The sequence below is a fragment of the Watersipora subatra genome, chromosome 1 (genome assembly GCF_963576615.1).
Source record: "Watersipora subatra chromosome 1, tzWatSuba1.1, whole genome shotgun sequence".
In the NCBI taxonomy this organism is placed as follows: domain Eukaryota; kingdom Metazoa; phylum Bryozoa; class Gymnolaemata; order Cheilostomatida; family Watersiporidae; genus Watersipora; species Watersipora subatra.
In genome coordinates this window covers 3,778,180-3,801,547 of record NC_088708.1, presented here as the reverse complement: position 1 = coordinate 3,801,547, position 23,368 = coordinate 3,778,180, and the positions used below count along the sequence as shown (strand labels likewise).

General features: G+C 35.7%; 2 protein-coding genes across 5 annotated transcripts in view; one reads left to right on the top strand and one right to left on the bottom strand.

Annotated features, from left to right (window-relative positions):
* Positions 1–4,851, top strand: part of LOC137405740 (uncharacterized) — a 44,401-nt gene extending 39,550 nt beyond the window's left edge. For both annotated transcript variants that reach the window (XM_068092126.1, XM_068092117.1), the window contains exon 15: positions 3,718–4,851. In XM_068092126.1, the coding sequence (XP_067948227.1) occupies positions 3,718–4,309 (592 nt within the window). In that variant the 3' untranslated portion in view covers positions 4,310–4,851. The remainder of the gene's footprint in view (positions 1–3,717) is intronic.
* A 2-nt stretch (positions 4,852–4,853) lies between these two features.
* On the bottom strand, positions 4,854–22,525 carry LOC137405773 (uncharacterized). Of its 3 annotated transcripts, XM_068092177.1 has the most exons (19): positions 21,837–22,525; positions 21,016–21,163; positions 20,693–20,788; positions 19,635–20,223; positions 17,664–17,910; positions 17,114–17,255; positions 16,763–16,899; positions 16,502–16,637; positions 15,327–15,425; positions 13,918–14,048; positions 13,531–13,625; positions 12,463–12,547; positions 10,738–10,830; positions 10,387–10,509; positions 10,086–10,244; positions 8,819–8,914; positions 8,256–8,430; positions 6,249–6,296; positions 4,854–5,274 (listed from the first exon to the last, which is right to left on the bottom strand). In XM_068092177.1, the coding sequence occupies exons 5-19, from the start codon at positions 17,895–17,897 to the stop codon at positions 5,120–5,122; spliced, it is 1,908 nt and encodes a 635-aa protein (XP_067948278.1). In that variant the 5' UTR covers positions 17,898–17,910; positions 19,635–20,223; positions 20,693–20,788; positions 21,016–21,163; positions 21,837–22,525; the 3' UTR covers positions 4,854–5,119. The 3 variants fall into 3 exon arrangements, with proteins under 3 accessions (XP_067948278.1, XP_067948270.1, XP_067948286.1); XM_068092169.1 differs by having other exon boundaries at positions 21,016–22,525; XM_068092185.1 differs by lacking the exons at positions 19,635–20,223; positions 20,693–20,788; positions 21,016–21,163; positions 21,837–22,525 and adding an exon at positions 18,745–19,108.
* Between the last annotated feature and the right edge of the window lie 843 nt (positions 22,526–23,368).

Genomic DNA, 23,368 nt, shown 5'->3' with positions numbered 1-23,368 from the left:
ATATGTCTATGTCTATGCATATTAGAGGTAAGCATCTTGGTACAATCTCTTCAATGTTTAAATTTTCCAATGTATGATGAGAAATTATTGCAATATATATCCAAAATAACTTTCAACACGCAATTTTAAAGTTTCTTAAAGTATGGCAGTTTTGCAAATAAAAGGGAAGAAGCTGGTGAAAATTACAATTGTATATTATGTGACAAAATATCAAACAAGTACAACGTAAAAGGTAAGTTAATTTAAACTTATGAAGTTTGAGCTATAGTAAGTTACACCGCACATCTTTAGTACCTGCTCTAACAACGAGACTATGCATCATAGACCCTGCCTACCTTTCCTTTTAATAGCTTTACAAGCAGCAAAGGAGCAATGGCATCCTTTTATTGGTTACTATTGCTATATTAATTTATTATCTTACAAATAAGCGACTTCTTTAAATAATTAAACTTGAAATAGTTAAATATTCAGCCAACCATTGAGATGTGAAATGAATGCGTTCCGATATTTGTTTTGTACGTCAAGTCAACTCCTCTTATAAAATGCATATTTTTTATTGAATTTGTTTTACCGTCGAAACGGCTTAATGATAAACAAACAAGCTTAATGATTGCTTCTACTATCATTCAATAAACTAATTCAATTATAAACGCTATCTTGTTTATAATTGAAATTAAAACAATCATCCCAACTAATTTACTTTATTACTTTTGGTCATTTTAAATTATATCAACTGCTCTCTTTCATAAGCCTTCGTAATTGACAAATGAGAAATAATTTACATATATTTGATTTGTTCAAATGAGTTGTCCTCATTGGATGGATTACAATTTCCATTATGATTCCTTCTATCAGAAATCAGCTTAATTTAAGATTCATTAAAAGAATTCACGGATTCGTAGTTAATAAAAAGTGACTTGAGTCAATGTCAAATGGTCAGAAATGAGAAGGTGCAGTATAGATGTCAAAGCCTTTTATTTTTGTGTTAGCATAGCAGTTGTTTTAAATATGTAAGTTTTACGCAATTACCAAATTCGCTACATAAAATTAAGGAAACAACTAAAATGTTGCCAATGTGGCACTCGAATCCAATGTATTCATAACATGACTGTCAGTTTTTTTGAATAATACTAACCAACTGATCTCATCGGCCACCTTTTGAAGTCTCACCAGAATAATGGTGCCAATCAAAGAACAAAGATTAGTTTGGGACAAAAAGCGAACAGACAGACAATGGCCAATAATGATATAATAGTAAGATAAAAGCATTATATAAACTTATGTGAAAAACAAACTCATTCATAGGAGCCTAAATTGTATATAAAAACTATTTCCTGTATTAAAAATGGAGTCACGTAATAATACAATAGGTATTACTTGTAATAAGGTAATAGGGTACTTGTTCTTATGGAATACTTGTTCGTATGGGATACTTGTTCTTATGGAATACTTGTTCTTATGGGATACTTGTTCTTATGGAATACTTGTTCTTATGGGATACTTGTTTTTATGGGATACTTGTTCGTATGGGATACTTGTTCTTATGGGATACTTGTTCTTATGGGATACTAGTTCGTATGGGATACTAGTTCTTATGGGATACTTGTTCTTATGGGATACTTGTTCTTATGTGATACTTGTTCTTATAGGATAGTTGTTCTTATGGGATACTTGTTCTTATAGGATAGTTGTTCCAACCTGATTGTATTCAAGTAACTTAATCAGCAGTGTTCAATGTCGGGAGGCGTGCAAGGGTGTGCCATATTTCATATTCTTATTTGCCATGCATCCACAAATGTATGCAGCAAATGTATTACACAACTAGCTGAATTAACACATCCTAGTTATATGCCTGTTCCATAGAGTTATCTTCTCCTAGAGTGATAGAACGCCGCCATATTGCTATGTCGCCATGGAAGTGTGGCGGCCATCTTGTTTTTTGTGCTCTGGACAAATTACTCAATACAAATATATATGCAATGATGTCTTCATATGATTGTCACTAAATTGTCAAGTAGGAGCTTTTTTGAAAATGAAGACCTCTGAAGAAATATAGACCTAGGCCTTTTATTAGTTAGCACATGTATCAAGGGGAGTGACCTACAAGTCAAACACTGCCAATGCACAATAGTGGAAAGTCATTCCTTACAGACTACTGCCACAGAATTTGAATACGTTACTATAACTAGTTCAGACAGTTGTTACTACAAAGTTAGTACTACTTAGTACTACAAAGCTACATGTATCTATGTACTAACTAGCTGTAATACCCGGCGTTGCCCGAGTAATAAAAAAGTATTTGAAAAAAAATTTATTTGTATGTAACATACCGTATACAACATTTACCATTCTAACTTTTAAACTTCATATCATGAGAAAATGTTTTTAAGCAGTTCAAATGAATTAAGAGGAAAAAGAAAACAATTGTAAAGGTTTTCAACCGTTTTCAAACAACTACAACTTTTAAATTTCATATCGTGAAAGAAGTTTTTTGTTGAAATAAATTAGGAAGAAAAATAAAACTGTAAATGTGTTTAAATGTAAATGTGAAATTGATATGTATTGAAATCTAATATTACATGCAAGGGCTGTTTGTGGACTGTGGTGTCAATGAATCACTCTACCACCATACAATGTCAATACTTTCAGTTGATGGCAGTCGATTAGTTTCCCATCACACCAATGTAATACAATCCCAGTATGACTATCTATCTTATCTATGAGTAACTGATTGCATTAACTCACTTACTCAATACTATCTATTCAGTGTCTTTGCAAGTCGTGTAGGTATTGAATTGCTTTAAATAATAAGCATATATTAGAGTAATAAACTATAATCATCATTTCTTTAATATGAACAATAATTACTATCTTAACTGTGGAAATTCATGATCATTGTTTAACCATTCTCATGGCTGATGTTATTGATCTAGTCAATCACTGCAATTGACTAGCACAAAAAAGGGGCGTGGCCTAAATGCTCCTTGTTGTCACCGGAAACGCTCGTGTTGTTGAAGGTACTGTTATTACTCTAGGGGGAGATAATTCTATGGCCCATTCATAGGATGGTAAATGACAATCTCATCGCATTGTCATCTCATCGCATACTGAAGCTGCATTAGTGTATATTTTGTGGCATGAGTTAGTCTTTGTGAAGACGGTGTGAATTGGCTAATTGAAATTTCAAGAATACGCAAATGTACAGCTGTTCTCATCTTAGGTGTAGATAGGTTTTTATGTTTTCTTGCTGCAAGTGTAGTCAGCCCGTTGAGTCGTCAAAGTCTATTTGTGATGACTACTTGAGTTTTACTGTTTGTACAATAGCAATTTTTTATTTAACTTTGAAAAAATAGGATGCAAGCTTTTTAGAAAAAGAATGTTTAAAAATGCCCAGTTTGACAGTAGCCTTGTTCAAGCATACGTTTTCACATATTTTTATTAAATGTAGGCTTGGCTCCAAAGTTCAAAAGTTTTGTGTTGCCTTTTTTTATTTTATATGTAGTAAATCGAAGAACTTCAAGTATGTCAGGAGTGTTCAACAAAAATGCTGTATGGATTGAGTTGATAGCCTCATATTAATCCAATGCTGTGGGTGAAAAAATGTTGCAACGATCATAGTTTTCGTGTCTGGTTTTGAAGTGATAGATGTGTGTGGAGGATGATGGATCAAATACTTTTGACAAGTTCATTGCATTACCTCCTCAGTTTACGTTGTAGAAAGGTAAATGGTTCTAGTCCACAAGGCAAGAGACCAGCATCTGTTTCATCACAACTGGCCAATAAGAAACGGCGGTCCCGATCAAGGTCACCCCCTAAGTCAGACCAGAATAGGTTTCAATTGCCAAGGCAAAGCAATGGCCACACAATAGATAAATCCGTCTCATCTCTGCCTCCTGCAGGCATGCAGCAACTTCTTGGTGCTCAGTTTCTCCCAAACTTAATGAACTCGGACAATAAACCCGTGCCCAGTAGCGGCCCCCCGACAGCCGCACCCGATATTTGGTCGATTGTGCAGCAGCGAGATATGGAAAGTCAGCGTGAGAGATATCTGGCACAGATTAATCCCGCTCTTGCACAGGGCGTCGATGATCGCACAGCGTGGCAACTGGATCGAACCAAAAACGCCAGCCCTCTGGGCAGCTCAGGCTACACTTCCATAAATGGCTTTCATCATGCCAATTCTTTGTCTAATCTTGGTTCTTGGGCTGCAATGGCCGGGCCTCCGCCGCTTATACCTACCTCTCAGTCTAAAAGCAACTCTCATCATCCGCAGCCGACTAACACGGGCAGCGAAGGGTACCGTAGGTAACCCAGACGCCTAAGGGCTAGCTGCTATAAATATTCTGTATATTGTATTCATAGGGCACCGTAGAACAAGCTGTGGTACATCTAAATGTATTCCACGTGTACAAACATCTCACATGCAATGTGTACAAGAATTTATGAGGAATCTAGATACTGACATGATTTACAAATGAAGTCAACTAGGAAGCTGCATCACTTGCCTATAGTGCTATCTGGCAAAACCATTTTATTTTTATACCTAAATTGTGATAGCTTTACTGAGCAAACAAGGGCTGATCTTACAGCAGACAATGGGTAACTGTCACTCGATGATTATATTCCCATATCTATACATATGGCTGACATGATTTCTCAAAAGGCTAGTTGTTCGCGGAATAGATCTACCGTGATATACACTTTTGTAATGTAATATTGTATGTATATCTATGCTTATTGTACATCCATAATATTGTACATATTTTTATATCTTATTAGGGCTTTTAATTAGATCAGATGATCCGATGTGGTGTAATAATTTCTACTTCATCGAATAAAATGTAATGTTGCATGTTATAGTGCCCAGCCTGTTGCTGTCTTCTCTTAAACTAACTTTTTATTTGATCATATAAACAATGGAATGTTCTATTATGCACATGTGTACATGAGAAAAAAATATTAAAAATGTAAACATTGACATAACACTGTTTCTATAAAGATAAAAATAATTACCACTAGTTATGACCAACATACAAGATTATGCTTAAAAATCTGTGTCATTGGAAGAGCTTTTTGGGCCATAGAGGCATTAAACTAGTAGAGAGGCACTAGCAGTAATTTATGCTAGTCTGTTTTCATTTGGTGCAGCAGAGCTATCACAAGAGCTTGTGCTTTCTGTTCGAATGGCAGATACAGTGACAGGAGTATTGTGCCCATGAGAAGTTTCTGAATAACTGACGGCGTGTCCTGGGTATTGAGAGTCAGCTGCGCTCGCTAGAAATAAATTTAAATTAATATAGGTAGGATATTTACTGCATATAGATAAAAAAGATAATCGAAAACTCAGAAATAATGATTCTGTTTAACAAAACATCTTGAAAGCAAAAAATTAAAGTCGATGTTGGAGATTCCTTTTTAATATATTACATGTAAATAATTTAAAAAAATTCATTTCATCACAAATATTTCTACTTTGTAATCTTGAGGCCTGCCGGTCTAGTTGAGAATGATAAGAATTAAACAGCTTTGTAGTTTTCTCAATTTCATTGGTCATATCGGGCTTATACTGGGCTGTAATGATATGAAGAACATTGTAATTAAAATTATCAGCAACTTTGGTTGTATAACACAACAACCTTGTTGATGAGCAACTTGCTTACAAGTAATTAAAAGCAAAAAATCCATTGTGATTAATGTTGGCTACATAGACTGTAATAAAGCAGATTAACTGAATTTCTCAACAAAAACATGAATTCTGAAACATGAACAACATATTCTAGTTACCTTTACATTTAACAGGAAAGACAACTCCATTTTATGGCGAGTAAACTAGTCTGTGCATTGAACCAATTGTTTTGCTTCATGATCAAAATATCAATTTTATGTGGTACAAATACAGTAAGGTGAATCAGCTAAAATTTATTTTCTGAAATTAACTTTTTTTTGCACAAACTTGTACAGATTTTCGCTTTTACAAAATGTATAGCACTACCTCCTTGCCTCATTATGTGGGTATTAACTATTTTGTTAGTTTCACATCCTCAAATGAAGCCCAAAGAGACCAACTTCAAATCTTTCCAATTCAGAATTGGGAATGAGTGCACACCAGAACATTATTCTTTGTAGTGTTCATCAAGTGCCACTACCTCACACTTAGTAGAATGTACATTAACATTAAGTGCCAACTAACATCTAGTACGACCGTCAAGGTAAAGCACACTCATGAAATAAATTACAAGCTTTCCTACCTTCTTTCCCTCTGATGGGAGGTAGAGTTATTGCTGCATCCTTTCTACCTGGAACATTAAAATTATAGTTGTGTGTCGTTTATTTTAACAAACACAGAATTGAGGCTTCAACCGTGGCGGACAGGAAGCTTTGCAATTCTCATGAGAGCACAACTTTTCAATTGGCTGAAAAGACTAGTGAGAGAAGGAATGTATCTATAACATAATTGAGTCAATGCTATGAGATTTGCATGAGAGACATCAAAGTCACAGTGAATATTGTGGAGAGCATCATGGCTGCAGATAAAGTTAAACCTGAAGCTAGAGCATCAATTATTCACTTGATCAACTTAGTGAGGTTATGTTGGCAGCAATTACAAATACAGTAGATGCTATAGGAGCATCTACTGCAAAATAGAGAAGAAATAGTTGTTTGCCTGCAACTAATATTTATATTATTATGCCCAGTTATTTTTAACAGTTTTTATTACAAACTCCAATCCTAGGGTGCACTCCTGCAGCGCCTATGCCAGAATGTAAAGTATTGCATAATCTAAACCAAACTGGGCTTGTATAAGCAACATGAGTAGTCTTTTGAAGCACAGGGCCAATGAGTGCAATATGGTAGAAGTTCAAATGATTTGGAAGAAAATAGGCTTCGAACGGTCATAATGGAGACATGTTTCCAGCTAACAATAGCAAAAAGGCTACATGCTCAAAAGGGATAATCAAATTGAGGTGAATATAACCATGAAGAGGAACAGAGCTGATAGGAAAAGAACCAACTGCAATATCAAATATTACAATCTTTAGGTGCTAGTCGGACAGCTAGATGTACATGTATGTACTATCCTTCCGGAGTATGTATGTACTATCCTGTATGTACATAGCCTTCCGGAGTTAATAGCTCAACATGCTGTCAAAGAGAGATTAACTGTTGGTTGTGTCATGAAAGAAATACATTAAGTTTAACTTCAGCTAAAATTAAACTCACTACTTTGACATGACTAAAGAGATCGACATTTCTGCAATGCTCGTAACTTCATTGTGATCAAAGTTTCAAGATTTCTCTCCATCCCGTGCAGAGCTCTACACTTTTTGATAAAAAAATTTTGTCATCGATGGTGATTAGAGTACAGCATTTGTCAGCCAACAGAGAAAAAGCGATTCACAATATCCACAAGTGTTAATAATTTTATTGTTGTACATAGATAAATAGTTAAATTGCTCATTTAAATGAAATAATACGAACTTAAATGTGGTTATGAGAATCAATCATGTAAGAAGAGGTGATACCATTTTGTTTTAAATAAGCACATCAAAACAATGCTGTTAGATGACAAGATAAAAATGCAAAAAAAGTATAAGCCGCTTTTTAAACCTGCCCAGTTTGATTTATCAATCTAACGAGCTAAACCAAAATCAATAGCAAAGAAATGAGTGGTGAGAAGACATGTTGGACAAAGTGTTTCGAAGCAGCCCATAACAATTCAACCGAACAGAAAATACTACTTATACCACAGCTACAATGTAAGCTAAAATTATGCTGAGCAGACAGTACAAATGTGTTGTGTCACACAAATATATGTACTATTATGTACATACATGTACATGTAGCTGTACATGTATGTCCAGATAGATGTACATGTATGTACTATCATGTCATATGGACCTAATTACCAAAACACTTGTTTTATAAATCACTAGGACTACAACAGACTTTACTCTTCCCATCGACTGCGTTAAAATGCTAAAAGTTAAAAATTAAATCAAAGTAAATTAAAACGGTATTAGAAGATATTATTAAAAAAGTATTATTATTAAAAGTAAAATTAAAAAAGCTAACTTCTTTTCAATAGAAGTGATAAACGCAGTGCTGGTTACTTGATTGGCCTGAGCCTATTGAGACTCAATGCATCCTGGCCAAAGTAAAATAGTAAACAACGGAATATTAAATCTGAAGCTTCCTCAAATGTGTTGTATTTTGGTTAAGACATAAGTCACTGATGAGTGCCAAAGAGAGCATACCTGTGGGTAAGGGCAGCGCCGCTGCTTCACCAATAGGAGGCGCTAACAACTTTGTAGAGATGCCGGTTATCCCTTCATTAGGTTTTGGATGTAGTGGCTCTGATTGCACCTTTCTTGGAGGATTATGCTTATCAACGTAGTGTCTTAAGAATGAAATAGTTGCCCTTCTGCCTCTCTAAAATACAAATATCAAGAGTTTACACCTATTTTTTCTTTCTTTTCTATTGATAGTAAATTTTTAATGTATTATCTTCTTTCGATTTTAAAAGTGCACAAAAGTTCAGTGAATGAGCAACGTGATTCAAAAAATTAAATTTAATGTAATGTCAAGAAAAATGATGAATTTGGGTGAAAGCTCTTTCACAAACTCTCGGGCTAAAACATCTGTGTGGGTACGCCTCCTTTGGTTAATTTTTAGCTTCCTGACTGACTTTAGATGCTCTGGCAGAGGCAAATGCTGATATACTCGTGCAGCATGAAAGTTTTGACAAAAGATCATCAATATCTCATCTTTTCTTTCAATTTTAGAAAAGATGATGTTGGTCTGGCAGCCATCCTCTCACCTCATAGCAGAACTCTCTGTCAACTTGTTCCATAGCAAAATCGGTAGTTTCAATGTAGTCGGTGTTGATACCAACCGTCCTGTCAATGTCTCTCTCCTACAAACATATGTTAACAGCATTTGTTGGTTTAAAGTTGCACGAAGGATAGTTTCAGTTATAGGAGAGTACCCTGGCAGTACCGGTATTCAGATGCAAGAGAGTTTGGAAAACAGCTGTACTCTGGCAGTGCTGGTTTTCAGATGCAAGAAAGTTTGGATTACAGCTGTACTCTGGCAGTGCTGGTTTTCAGATGCGAGAGAGTTTGGATAACAGCTGTACCTTGGCAGTACCGGTTTTTAATTGCAAGAGAGTTTGGATAACAGATGTAACCTAGCAGTACTGGTATTCAGATGTAAAAGAGTTAGGTTAACAGCTGTACCCTAACCGTATCAGTAGTCAGGTGCAAAAGAGTTTGGATAACAGCTGTACTCTAGCAGTACCAGTAGTCAGATACAAAAGAGTTTGGATAAAAGCTGTACTCTAGCAGTACCAGTAGTCAGATACAAAAGAGTTTGGTTAACAGCTGTACCCTAACAGTATCAGTAGTAAGGCGCAAAAGAGTTTGGATAACAGCTGTACTCTAGCAGTACCAGTAGTCAGATACAAAAGAGTTTGGTTAACAGCTGTACCCTAACAGTATCAGTAGTAAGGTGCAAAAGAGTTTGGATAACAGCTGTACTCTAGCAGTACCAGTAGTCAGATACAAAAGAGTTTGGATAACAGCTGTACTCTAGCAGTACCAGTAGTCAGATACAAAAGAGTTTGGTTAACAGCTGTACCCTAACAGTATCAGTAGTAAGGTGCAAAAGAGTTTGGATAACAGCTGTACTCTAGCAGTACCAGTAGTCAGATACAAAAGAGTTTGGATAACAGCTGTACTCTAGCAGTACCAGTAGTCAGATACAAAAGAGCTTGGATAACAGTTGTACTCTAGCAGTACCAGTAGTCAGATACAAAAGAGTTTGGATAACAGCTGTACTCTCTAGCAGTACCAGTAGTCAGATGCAAGAGAGCTTGGATAACAGCTGTATCCTGGTAGAACCAATAGTCAGATATAGGAGAGCTGAGAGCAAAAAGAATTACCGCATTAAAATTACCAAAACAGACTTATAACGATATGATGTAAAAATGACAACAAATAACAAGTGGTTTAATAAGCATTAGTCTCGCTAACAAACTATTTTTACAGACAGCTCTTCGGCAAATAAATTAGTCATTTTTTCCTCACCTCAATAAACATCTTTTTAACATTGGTCAGCAGTGTATCCTGTAGGCCAATTACATACTGCCCCAGGTTTCCAAGCTCTCGTCTGTCGTAGCCTTGGAACTTTGATTGTATATCAATACCAGCCCTCTCGATGAATAGAACCAGCTCATCATAGCTTATCTGAAACACCAGCGAAAACTTCGGTAGAAATGCTATTCTACTCACTAGTCTGTATTGTCTGTGTCCAAAATCAGCTTCAGGCAAAGACGAGGTGATGTAAAAAGAACCAGAATGGTCAGAGCATGAAAAGTGTAAAGCTTACGCAGCCGCTGCCGTCTACATCAAGTTCATCGAAAACATTGTCGATGTTGGCTTCTTGTCCAAACAGTATCTCGACATCATGAGCGCTAAACTCGTTTTGAGCTGATGAAGAGCTATTTCTGGTCTAGAACATATAAAATGGTTTTACAAAGTATGGTTTGCATTACAGTTTAGATTAGTTTAACAAACTATACAAAAACTCTTTGCTCTCATTAGATTCTAGAGACAACACCTCTATGTCTTTGAGGCACAATATATATAATCAACATTACACTTGGTTATCAAAAATTAAGGTGTCAGAAAAAATTGTAAGAATTAAAAAGCATTTTAGCTCATAGAGCTAGCTACTAACCTTCGCCAAGCGCAAGGCTTTCAGAAGTTCTGACTTGTCTATCACATCGTCAACGTGGTGGTCATCGCAGTTCTTGTTCATTCCCCGCAATGTCTAAAAAAACCGAGTTCTTTGAAAAAAATTTTATGCACAAAACTAATCATTTATGTAGCTAAACCAAAGTATTGATCGAAAAGGAAGTAGTTGAAGAGAAAGTGTAAAATAAGCCGTAAATAGGTCAGCTATAGACTCACCACATTTTTTCTACTCTATGTAAGCTGACAACAACATACGGCAGCATGTTGTTGTCATATGTAGACATATGTAAGCGAACAACAACATAGCATAGTAGACAATGTTAAGGTCAAACGAATGCTGTTATCAACTCCAAACTATTTTAGCTGTTTATGGTTTTTAATAAACTAGTTTACGTATAGATGTGCATTCTTGAGGTTATGACTTTTTGGCATATTATTGCTTTTTGTATTCAGCCAAATTGAAGATGAGCTTGAAGACTTTTAATGCTAGACAAATATATTCTGCCAGTGACAAACAATATGAAATTTGTTATACAATGGTCGGTGAAGGCAAGTAATCTCCATTTACAGCATGATTTTTAGACACCTTCACAGATGAAATTCGGAAAGAGAAAATATAAGGATAGCACAGAAACTGGAGGTGGAATATGTTGAGGGAGCAGAGGAGAACCATTGACTAGCTTTGCTATTAGGTGGATTAACCTCCCTTTACCTGTGTATTGTTTTGGTCCATCAGCACCTAGACAAGATCAGCCAGCAGCGTTACGCAAAGCATTACTACAACTACTACTAGCTGCTACTACCAGCAACTACAACTCACGGAGTTAATAGCTCAACATGCTGTCAAAGAGAGATTAACTGTGGGTTGTGTCATGAAAAAAATACATAAAGTTTAACTTCAGCTAAAATTAAACTCACTACTTTAACATGACTAAAGAGATCGACATTTCTGCAATGCTCGTAACTTAATTGTGATCAAAATTTCAAGATTTCTTTCCACCCCGTGCAGAGTTTTACACATTTTGATAAAATTTTTTGTCATTGATGGAGATCAGAGTACAGCATTTGTCAGCCAACAGAGAAAAAGCGATTTACAATATCTACTAAAAATATTGATAAAAATACACTTGCAGGTTTATATAAGTGTTAATAATTTTGATGCTGTACATAGATAAATAGTTGAATTGCTCATTTGAATGAAATAATACGAACTTAAATGTGGTTATGAGAATCAATCATGTAAGAAGAGGTGATACCATTTTGTTTTAAATAAGCACAGGCACTTCGAACGTATGTCAAACACCCAGCAGAGAACTTCCACATCAAAACAAGGCTGTTAGAAGACACAAATTAATAGTGCAAAAAAAATACAAGCAGCTTTTTATACCTGCCCAGTTTGATTTATCAATCTAACGAGCTAAACCAAAATCAATAGCAAAGAAATGAGTGGTGAGAAGACATGTTGGACAAAGTGTTTCAAAGCAGCCCATAAGAATTCAATCGAACATAAAATACTAAGTATACCACAGCTACACTGTAAGCTGAAATTATGCTGAGCAGACAGTACAAATGGGTTGTGTCACACAAATAACATGCTAAAACATTTCTTATCTTGACTCGCATCTTAGGCTTAACCAAACCTTACGCAATTCACATCTACAAATTTTTGAAACCTTAAAAAGCAAAGTGAGGAATGTAAAAAACAAACCTTCAAAAACTTGTCTAAAGCTCTAAGAAATATCTCATGTTCCTTCAGAGCTTTCTCCTTGTATTGAAGGGCATCCGATCTGCTCCTGAAGTACAACTCACTACACTATACAAAAGGATAGCTGGAGACTACACAAGTCACTACCCTATACGCAGAAAAGACTGGAGACTACACAACTTACTACACTATACACAGAGATAGCTGGAGACTACACAAGTCACTACATGATACACAGAGATAGCTGGAGACTACAAAGGTCACTACCCTATACAAAGAGATAGCTGGAGACTACACAAGTCACTACACCATACACAGAAATAGCTGGAGACTACACAAGTCACTACATCATACACAGAGATAGCTGGAGACTACACCAGTCCCTACATGATACGCAGAGATAGCTGGAGACTACACAAATCACTACATCATATGCAGAGATAGCTGGAAACTACACAAGTCACTACATCATACACAGAGATAGCTGGAGACTACACAAGTCACTACATGATACGCAGAGATAGCTGGAAACTACACAAGTCACTACATCATACGCAGAGAACAAACAGTTGTACCTATTCACTAGTAGGTGATCTTAAAACCTCAGCATAGCACCATGGAGGAATTCAGCATCGTCAAACTGAAGCTGGGATAGAATGCATGATGTGAATGTCTTTCCACGGTGGCATTTCATTATGGAGTCAGTGGTTTGTAGCATTTTACAGTATGTTTGAAGTTATACATTTTGTTTGTTATTCATTTCAGTTATAATGTTATTTTAGCATGTGACTTTCTAGTTAGCAAATGGAAAGACCCAACTATTGCATTCACATTAAATCACAAATTTTTAATGTTGAGCTTTAACAAGGAAGGATGCTCACTGTAAATACTGATATATTTATATATTATTATTATTACATTTTAGTATTACAGGTAGGTGAGGTAGATACCAACTTATTAACATCTAAGAGAGAGGCATTTAAAATAGTCTCGTGGTTATTGTGGTCGATGCGAAAATGGATGACCATGGCATGACATGGCATGATTGAATTTATTGCAGTTGCAACTTACTTGAAAAGTTTTGAACCATGTGGCCTGTCAGAGATATCCAGACCAGCAATTGTGTCGAGCTCGGTCTGCATAAGATCCTGCTCAAGAGCCGAGTACTGCAAAAATAAGAACGAATACAATGAGCCTTTCTTAATATATGACTGAGGGCTCATACAATCTGTTAGTTATATCAGGGCATGTGGGTATAAGTGCTGCAATACAATCCTATGATATATTGTCGCATTTACCATAGCATTTTAAACAGCTTTATTCAGCTTAAAACAGATGGATCAGATTAGATGGTTCTGGCTGACAGAATGAGCTTCACATATTTGAGCTTCCATTGGTAAGATGCATAAGATAAATAATGATAAAACAATCGATTGTAAGTGCAATATTGACACTTACTACCACGAATCCTAACGTTTTGTCGTTAAACTTTCCAAACCTCTCTTTTTTGTCCATGAGCTGACGCAGCTTACTTAAGGGCTGAATTCGGTTTAGAAATGAGTCTTCCTTTTTCATGGACAACCACCACCCTACAATATATGTTTTAATCATGAGCCTACATAAGAGCATATCCCATACCATACGTGTACGTATATCTCATCTAGTATCACACCCTTTATCACTACCCCCGCTACAAAAGAGTACAACCATATCACATACCATACATGTATATCTTATCTACTATCACACCATTTATCACTACCCCGTTACGAAAGAGTTCATCCATATCACATACCATACATGTATATCTTATCTAGTATCACACCCTTTATCACCACCCTGTTACAAAAGAGTACAACCATATCACATACCATACATGTATATCTCATCTAGTATCACACCCTTTATCACCACTCCTGTTACAAAAGAGTACATCCATATCACATGCCATACATGTATATCTCATCTAGTATCACACCCTTTATCACCACCCCGTTACAAAAGAGTACATCCGTATCACATACCATACATGTATATCTTATCTAGTATCACACCCTTTATCACTACCCCTGTTACAAAAGAGTAAATCCATATCACATACCATACATATATATCTTATCTAGTATCACACCCTTTATCACCACCCCTGTTACAAAAGAGTACATCCATATCACATACCATACATGTATATCTCATCTAGTATCACACCCTTTATCTCCACCCCGTTACAAAAGAGTACATCCGTATCACATACCATACATATATATCTTATCTAGTATCACACCCTTTATCACCACCCCTGTTACAAAAGAGTAAATCCATATCACATACCATACATGTATATCTTATCTAGTATCACACCCTTTATCACCACCCCTGTTACAAAAGAGTACATCCATATCACATGCCATACATGTATATCTTATCTAGTATCACACCCTTTATCACCACACCTGTTACAAAAGAGTAAATCCATATCACATACCATACATGTATATCTTATCTAGTATCACACCCTTTATCACCACACCTGTTACAAAAGAGTAAATCCATATCACATACCATACATGTATATCTTATCTAGTATCACACCCTTTATCACCACCCCTGTTACAAAAGAGTACACCCATATCACATGCCCTACATGTATATCTTATCTAGTATCACACCCTTTATCACACTCTTTCTTTATTACACCGATGTAATTTTTGATATTTTACCCTTTATTGAGCCTGTATCACCCCTGATACCGCACCTTTGATCACAAGTTGTATCATGCTTACACCACACTTTATCACAGAGTGTAACCTTACCACATTCTATACTTTGATAAGAATGGAAGGAGGAAAATGTCGTAAGAAGCTTACCATCAAAAGCGTGTATCGGGTAATTGCACACAAGTCCTCCGTCAATGTATACATCTGTCTGCCCCAAACCATTTTTCAACTTGACAGCCTCAAAAATTCCTGCATTTTGCAAAATATAAATAAGCATGAAGGAATCAGCTAAAATACTTTGATACAGGACAGAGCATGCAGGTAAAGTATATCGATAGATAGGTAGAGTTCACAGGTAGAGCCCACAAGTCAAGTTCACAGATAGAGACTCCACAATTAAAGCCTATAGATAGAGTCCGTTAGCAAAGTCTTTCAGTAAAGTCTACAGGTAAAGTACATGGGTGTAGTTCATAGGTAGAATACAAAGGTTGTTTGTGATGCAACAGTCTATACATGTACCTAGGAGGTCAATGACATACAAAGATAGGGTGTTGACAAGTAAATACACATAAAATAGAATTTACATATGAAAGACTCACATAGAATTTACATACTACAAACTCACTTTGAATGTACCTTCTAAACAATTAAAGAATCACATACCATGTACTCACTAGAGACTCACATATTATATATGACTTGGAATCACATAGAATGTACTTACTAAAGCGTCACATAAAATGTCCTTGCTAGAGCAAGCATTGTACATGCATTATGCTTAGAACATATATTGAATGTGAGCAGAGAGTAAAGCTGGCACTTAGAGACAGAGTGTGAGCCTTGCTAGGCAAGTACATAGATGTGGTGGTGAACAGAGATGATTTAGTGTTGTATTAGTTACAATACTGTTTTTCAGATTACCTTCCTCTGTCTTTGGCTTTACAAACAGAAAACCAAACAACTGCTAAAGTTTGGCAAATTAATTCATAGAATTAGCCTCAGGGAGTAAACCGAGTCCAACCTAAAAAGCCTTCAACAATTCGACTATCAGTAGCAGACATGCAAAACAACTAACAACTCTCTTGGTAGAAAATAGTTAGATTGATATGTATTTGTACAGAACCGTAGCTCACTCATCGTGAGTGCCCCAGGCATCTAAACAACTTGCAGTGCACAGGCACAATGCTAGTGAACATTCTTCATACAATGAGCACCCAGTGACTTGAGTAACTCTGGCCTATTGCCAACTACTGTATGTTTTTATCTCTAGTCAGACATTGTGAAGTGAAATACAAGTTATGTTGAGTAAGAGTGATGGTACATACCAGGTATAGATAATGACATTCGCACAGCCAATCGAATGGGCATACGGGGAGTCGTCTTGGGATGAAAGTATTCAACGGAAAGCATATTTACATTTACTGCAGTAACACACAACTCCACTCCGCTTTTTGCGTAAAGCTAAAAATAGAATGTAAATAAATGAAAGCGAGAAAGAGTATACGGTAAGTACATACAAAGAGTAAATACTGACATAAAAGATCTGACTGTTTAACTTCAACTAGTATATATAGTACATTGCTTACTTCCTTAAAGGTTACGTCTGCATTATAGCCTTTTCGTTCGAGAAGCTCACCCATGGTACTCAGAAACCGTTTTCCTGGATTCCAACCAAAGTTGCGAATTAGATTTGGCAACAAGCTGCAGAATCCACAGCTGTGATCTACAAACAATTAATTTATCTTGTTTATAAAATTATTACTGCAATAAAGCTGCTTTAACAATGAAAATGCAATAATCACAAGACAATGAGCCTGTACATCTAATCTAGTGATATTTTTAGTGGTTCTATGTCTGTAATTAAATTAAAAATTGAATTTAGGTGCTGTGATGTTTGATCTACAACAACGTAGAGAAAATAGACTTTATAATCTAACCCATCAGTACTGAATCTAAGTCAATCTCTAAAACTCCTCTCATTTCTTCTGCAGAAAAACCGACTGCGGTGAGAGCTGCACAGAGAGCACCAGCGCTTGCTCCAGCAACTCTTTTTGGTTTGATTTGCAATTCTTCCCAAACCTGCAACACAAAACCCTCTAACTATGTCTACTCCATTGCAGTAAACCATTTATGTCTGTCTTGTTCATTCATGATCCATAAATTCTCTCTGATTTCCTTGCATAGTAAAACTTACGAGTTAGTCTCTAATTTTTTACTGTTTCAATAAGAAAAGAAAGTCAAGCTATCTTTAGGTCATTTGTAGTGTAGCATAGAAATACATAGTTTTTTAGTATGTTATGTCTTGAAAAAATAAAGAGTGAAAAAGCAACAATGACGGCATAGTAGACTTACCTGTAGATGAAAGTATAGTAGACTTACTTGTAGATCAAAATATAGTGGACTTACCTATAGATGAAAATACAGCAAGCATAGTTGTAGATAAGAGTATTGTGGACTTACCTGTAAAGAAAAGTATAGTGAACTTACTTGTAGGCACCCAATATAAACTTGACCTTTAGCTCCGCCTCCTTCAAAAACTAGATTTTCGAAGGGATAATCATAATCTTTGTAAGATATTTCAGCAATCTGCTTGGCTTTTTCATCCATCTCTTGAGCAGTAGACATGACTTGTGCGCGTGCTGGCTGAGAAATAGTTGCTAGCCTTTTATTTGAAGTATCGACCACATCTTGGGGTGCAGTTTTGCTTTTTTGAGCACCCATCACAATTAGAGAACTAAAATTAAACTTTCAAATAAAATATCTAGTTATCTTAAATTGTTTAGCAGAAACAAATCTGCAACAACATAATTGTAGTTTGCTCTTGCCGATATTTTTTGCAAACACACAATCAGTGATGAAATAATCTTTACTGTATTTGGTTATATATATATATATATACAATATAAAATTACAAATTATTTAGTATTTAAACAATTTAATTTATTTATTTGCACTGTAAAATATCTTGAATAGACCTTTACATAAATTAATTATAAGCAGCTCAGCTTATATTGAACTGCAGTACTTTATTGGCTATGTTTTTTACTTAGCACATTAAACCTGGTTGCAGCAGCCATCTAGGCAAAAACCAATAATTAATTTTTTTATAAATTTTTTTTTGTTTTTTGTATAAAATTAAGATCGTTTTAACTTTTCTTTTAAATTTACAATAAAACTCACTCAGTGTCCAGTGTGCTAGTGAACAAAGATGTTCTGTTGTATTATTTATAGATGGAAGCGCTTTCTTTAAGCTTCTAGAAACATCGTCTGTGAAGTACAGGTATTATACCTAAGCATCACTACCTTTTTAAATTGAGTATGTCGTTTTAGCTATTCATGTATTTATTGTGCCAAAATAGATACATAAAACATAATAAATTGCGAAAAGCCAACGCTAAATACTGATTTAACTGTGCCTAAGTCATTGCAACAGAAATTGGAAAAAGTGAAGAATGTATCAGTTTTTGTTTCTACTATTTAAAATTGATAAGTGATATGTCATGGTAACTTGTTAATGTGATAGCAAAGTTGCGTGATAAATAATATGATAATAATATGCTTTGCCTACCTTATTTGTGATGCTTATGCTAACATTGATTAATGTATTTTTCAAGTCATCGTAAAATGATGAGTTATAGAACGAACAATCGAGTTTTAAATATTTTCTTGATGTTTAATATTTCAAAAAGTTCTGTTAAAAATTTTGTGCGAATCTTTCACTGATAGACGTTGACACGAGATAGCCAAGAAAACAAGTGTTTCATTGATTCTGATTGTAAAACGGCACTGTCATGTTGTTTGCGACCGTTTCCTAGCAGCTGCAGATAGATGGCTTTATAGTCCATAGACGAAAAATAAGTGTACAAACAACGTATTACTATTAACTCTATGTTATTGTCCGTTAGTTTATACGCAATACGCTTGCGTATTGCGTACCACTACTGAATTATATTACTTCTAGAATGGTCAAGGTCAGTTATCTACGTAACTATTTGAGCGCCATCTTTTTTCATGCTACATGATCACGCTTCTTTTTATAGTAACCTAGCAACATTGTACAACATTTAATCTCAATGAGCTTGTGGGTGCTTTTATCCATCCCCAATCTTAATCAATCTATATATCAGAGTCAAGATAAAGACCTACGTATTCATTCAACCTATATACCAAAGTCAAGCTAGCTAAAGATCTACAGATTCTAGGCTATACGTGGCTATCTTGGCTTAAAAACTTGTATTGTTGAAAATTTATATAGTAATAGTAACCAAACTAAAATTGAACATCAGCGACTATTGGTGATTTAACGAAATAACAATCATAAGCAATAAAATAAAATCCGTTCGAAATATCTGTGTTTTTAAACCGATTCAGATTAAAATTGCTAAAATCGGCACCGATACTGATGTGAACAGCTGTAATGAGGCAGCACTATTACAATCAATGCATCAGTTAACCTACCTTCATCTTACATTGATGGAAGTTTATATGACGTGCTGTTAGCTTGTTGCCTAGTCTCAGACCTATGGTATCTTGTATGTTCTGCAATTCTTGTATGAATGACCACTTTATCAGACCCTTGTTGAACACAATTGTTCCAAATGAATGCAACATATTCCGGACCAACTTTATCATGTGACATGGATCCAGCAGAGTGAAAATCTGTTCACCATTACAGATAAAATATGGTTGAACAGTCTGATCACGTAAGGTCATCAGAGCTCCCAGTCCTTTACACATACCTATATTAGAAGCATGACCATCTAAGGTTACACATGCAATAAAAAATCCGTGCTGCTGGAGAGTTTCAATCGTATGCCGGAGAAGTTGTCTTAAAGTTTCTGCTGACAAACTGGTAGTGAAAAAGAATGCAACAGGGGCTTAACATGAACCTCGAAGACCAGTCATCATGAAAACCATAGCTTCTGTTGCTTCCTTACCATCTTCTTCTGGCCCATATCCAAGATCACATAAGCCAAGCATAGTCTTAGAATATCTGTCATATCTTTGCATCTTACGTATACTCATAGCATCCAGGGTTAAACAAACGCTAAAAAACCAATGTTATACATTATGGTAATGATAATAGGACCGTATTCAACACAAGTATATAGATGTTTTGAAACTGACGGTTTCAAAATGAATTTGGTAATCATCTCGCATATTAAGTTTGACTGCCAACAAGCGTAGTTTTTCAAGCCAGATTCATTCATTTAGCAGGTGCACCGATACGAGCTAGTCACTGAGCTAACCTGCCACTTGTATATTGCTTGTTTATAAAGATGCTATCCTAGCAATTAAAGATGTTACTCAATTCCGCTTCACATTTTCAATGTAAAAAGGTTCAACCATACTGCAAATTAATGGGACACAACTAGTAAAAACTTATGCTTTGCCAACCTGCAGCAAGCAACATTAGTCCTATAAACTATGTTTTCTCAGTCCTCCATTTTACTATTATTGACACAAAACACAATAGGCTAAAGACCAAATTAAGGCTTCTACTGTTGATTACTCACTGAGTATACTGGTCCAGATTTTCGTTCTTCTTAATTTTGAGACACTCTATCACAGAACTGTTTATGTCAAGCTTGCAGTCAATACCTTCAAGCCATCTGTAGAAAAATATCTATTGGTACAAATACAAAAATAATGATTCCAATGATAAAATCACAAATACGCTAAACCTTTTATCTTGATTTGCAACCTTTTCTTAGACAGTGTGCAAGTGTTAATGGAATTTAATTCACCCTCCCGGCTACATTGACAAAATAAATACTGATTCAAAATGAAATCTGAAAGACAGATCTAACACCAATCAATCATAGCAGTTTCTACTTACTTCCTAAGAGTTTTAGGAGCAGGAAGAGTCATATGTTTTTTGAGAAATTCATATGCCTTCAGGGAGTAAGGAAGCATTGTCAAGGCAAAATGCTGTTGTTCTTCCGTGTATTTGTCAGACGTGAGACCAAACAACCCTTCAGGTATTCCTAAATGAATAGCAAACAATAAACAATTTTTCCTTTAAATATTGACAAAAGATAATACAAATTTTACTACAATATCCTAAACTAGCTTGAACGCTATATTACAGTATGCCACATCCACAAAACCATGGGATCAGTTGAGACTCTGTAAAAGCCTTGATGACACAAAAATAAAATCAACTATTAGTTAGTAGACCTACTACAGAAACAAGTTCAATAACACAACATAATAGACGGCGTAAAACCCAGAGTTGGTCTCAAATCACGGTGATTTGATGATTTTCAAATCACCGTGATCAGAAGTTTACTTTATTGAAAAAAACTTGCTCTAGTGATAATGATAAGGATTGCAGTTACTAGCAAAGTTTGTTCCATGTAACTGGCACTCCTGATCTATGAGAACAGCGACTGTTGTTATTTGAATTTAGCAGCACCAGTACTAACCTACTTTGTCTCCAACACCAGTCAAGATGAATCAACCAGCAGTACAAATTAATTCTAGTAAAAATTGTCAACGATAGTGATGTGTAAAATAATAAAAATCAGGTAAAGGTTCCCTAAAGGCTGGCTGTGAGTAGTAACAGAAGCAAGCTACTAACCAGCTATTAGCAAGCTTCTTCTAAACAGCTACTGCTGTACTAGTGCTACTAATGCAAGAATAAAACGCTAAACTCACCTGTGAAATGTTATATCATTAATCCTCTGTGTTTCAGAGCTGTCGTAGTGGTAGCAATTAATGGCAAAACACTGATTTCCAGCAGATAAATGAGTTTTTTTTGGGATAATTATGATCTGCCATTTCACTAATTACAGCCGGAAGCCCATGTAGCAGTAATCAAGATGGCGCTCAAATCGTTGCATGGAAGTTCATTGGTCTAGATAGGCCAATGCCATTCTAGGGGTAGTATAATTCAGTGCTTTCCGTATACATCTGCCTAAGCGCCAACTTCATAATTATATACAGTGTAATTTGTAGGTGGTCGCTCCTACATCGATCAAAGAAATTGACATCAAATAATTGACCAGTAATATATGTTATTAAGAGTACATAGAGCTTACAGAACACTTGACAGACTCAGGTTTTGAAGTGTTATGCCTAAAATAGACATTAAACTGTTACACGTGGCAGTTACGAACATACACATGCAGATGTGAGCAACAACACATTTTTACTTGTAGCTGCTGACACCCTGTGTTTAGCATTCAGATCAAATGTGCATTACATGAGCTGCTTATACATTTTCTGTTTCACTCTACAAAATGTCTCTTCTTGGTGTAGCCCCAGAACCATTCAGAATTTTGACCAGAAATTGATGAGTCGGCATGTATAAGCCTGCAAGTTGACTGCTAAATTTCACCAAGTAGTTAACCATACCAAGGAACATTTTGAATCAGTTTTATTAGTAGAAAATAATATTACGGCTTAATCTATGGCGTTTTCATGATTAACCATTTGTTTTTGAGCTTTTAAGAGCTTGTAATCACATTTCCACATATTTTGCACCTACAACGCAGCAGAGTAAGACATGGTGAATCTTTTGCTATCGAATAACTGTAATATGAATTTTGTGGCAAGTCAACCTTTAAATCAAGTAACTCAAAAAAATAAATAACAAATGCTTCGTCATTCCGGGACAATCCGCCCGGTCTCAGAATTCGGAAGAGCCTATTTTTGAGAATGTTCTTCCTAATTCTCGGCCAGCTCGGCCTACTCAAAAATTAGCTTAATCTAGGAGTAAATCAAGTAAGCAAGTAACCTTTTAAACAAATGACTCCTTTCAATATTTTCTCTACCTCAAGCTAAAAATATTCGAGAGCCGAAGAAATACCAAGCGGCATGCGTTTGCCGCAAAACCTACTCCAAGGTGTGATAAGGGTTGTTAACAGTTTGCGCTCAAGGTCCAATGTAACCAGCCAAAAGCCAGGATTAGCATCTAGCTGTGAAAACATAGCTCGTTCTGACAATTTACATAGCATATTAGAAATCTTAGTTACAGGATAGATTTCTCTTCTTACGCACTTGTTAAGATAAGTCAAATCTACATCCATCCTTATTTTGCTTGCTGGTTTGGGAGCAATTGAAAGGGCTGAACACCAATCAGAAGGTTCTTCTACTGGTTCTATAACATTATCAGACAGCATTTATCTAACTTTGATTTAGTCTTATCCCTTAAACCTGCAGCTATTGGCCTTGATGAGTATAGCTGA

What these genes read in the sequence shown, in the direction of transcription:
- LOC137405773 (XM_068092169.1), bottom strand. Translation starts at nt 17,897, where the DNA reads ATGGGTGCTCAAAAAAGCAAAACTGCACCCCAAGATGTGGTCGATACT. An exon ending in CAGACGTAACCTTTAAGGAA is followed by an intron (nt 16,638 to 16,762) that starts GTAAGCAATGTA and finishes TTCTATTTTTAG; the next exon opens with CTTTACGCAAAAAGCGGAGT. An exon ending in ATGTAGACGGCAGCGGCTGC is followed by an intron (nt 10,245 to 10,386) that starts GTAAGCTTTACA and finishes CTGGTGTTTCAG; the next exon opens with ATAAGCTATGATGAGCTGGT.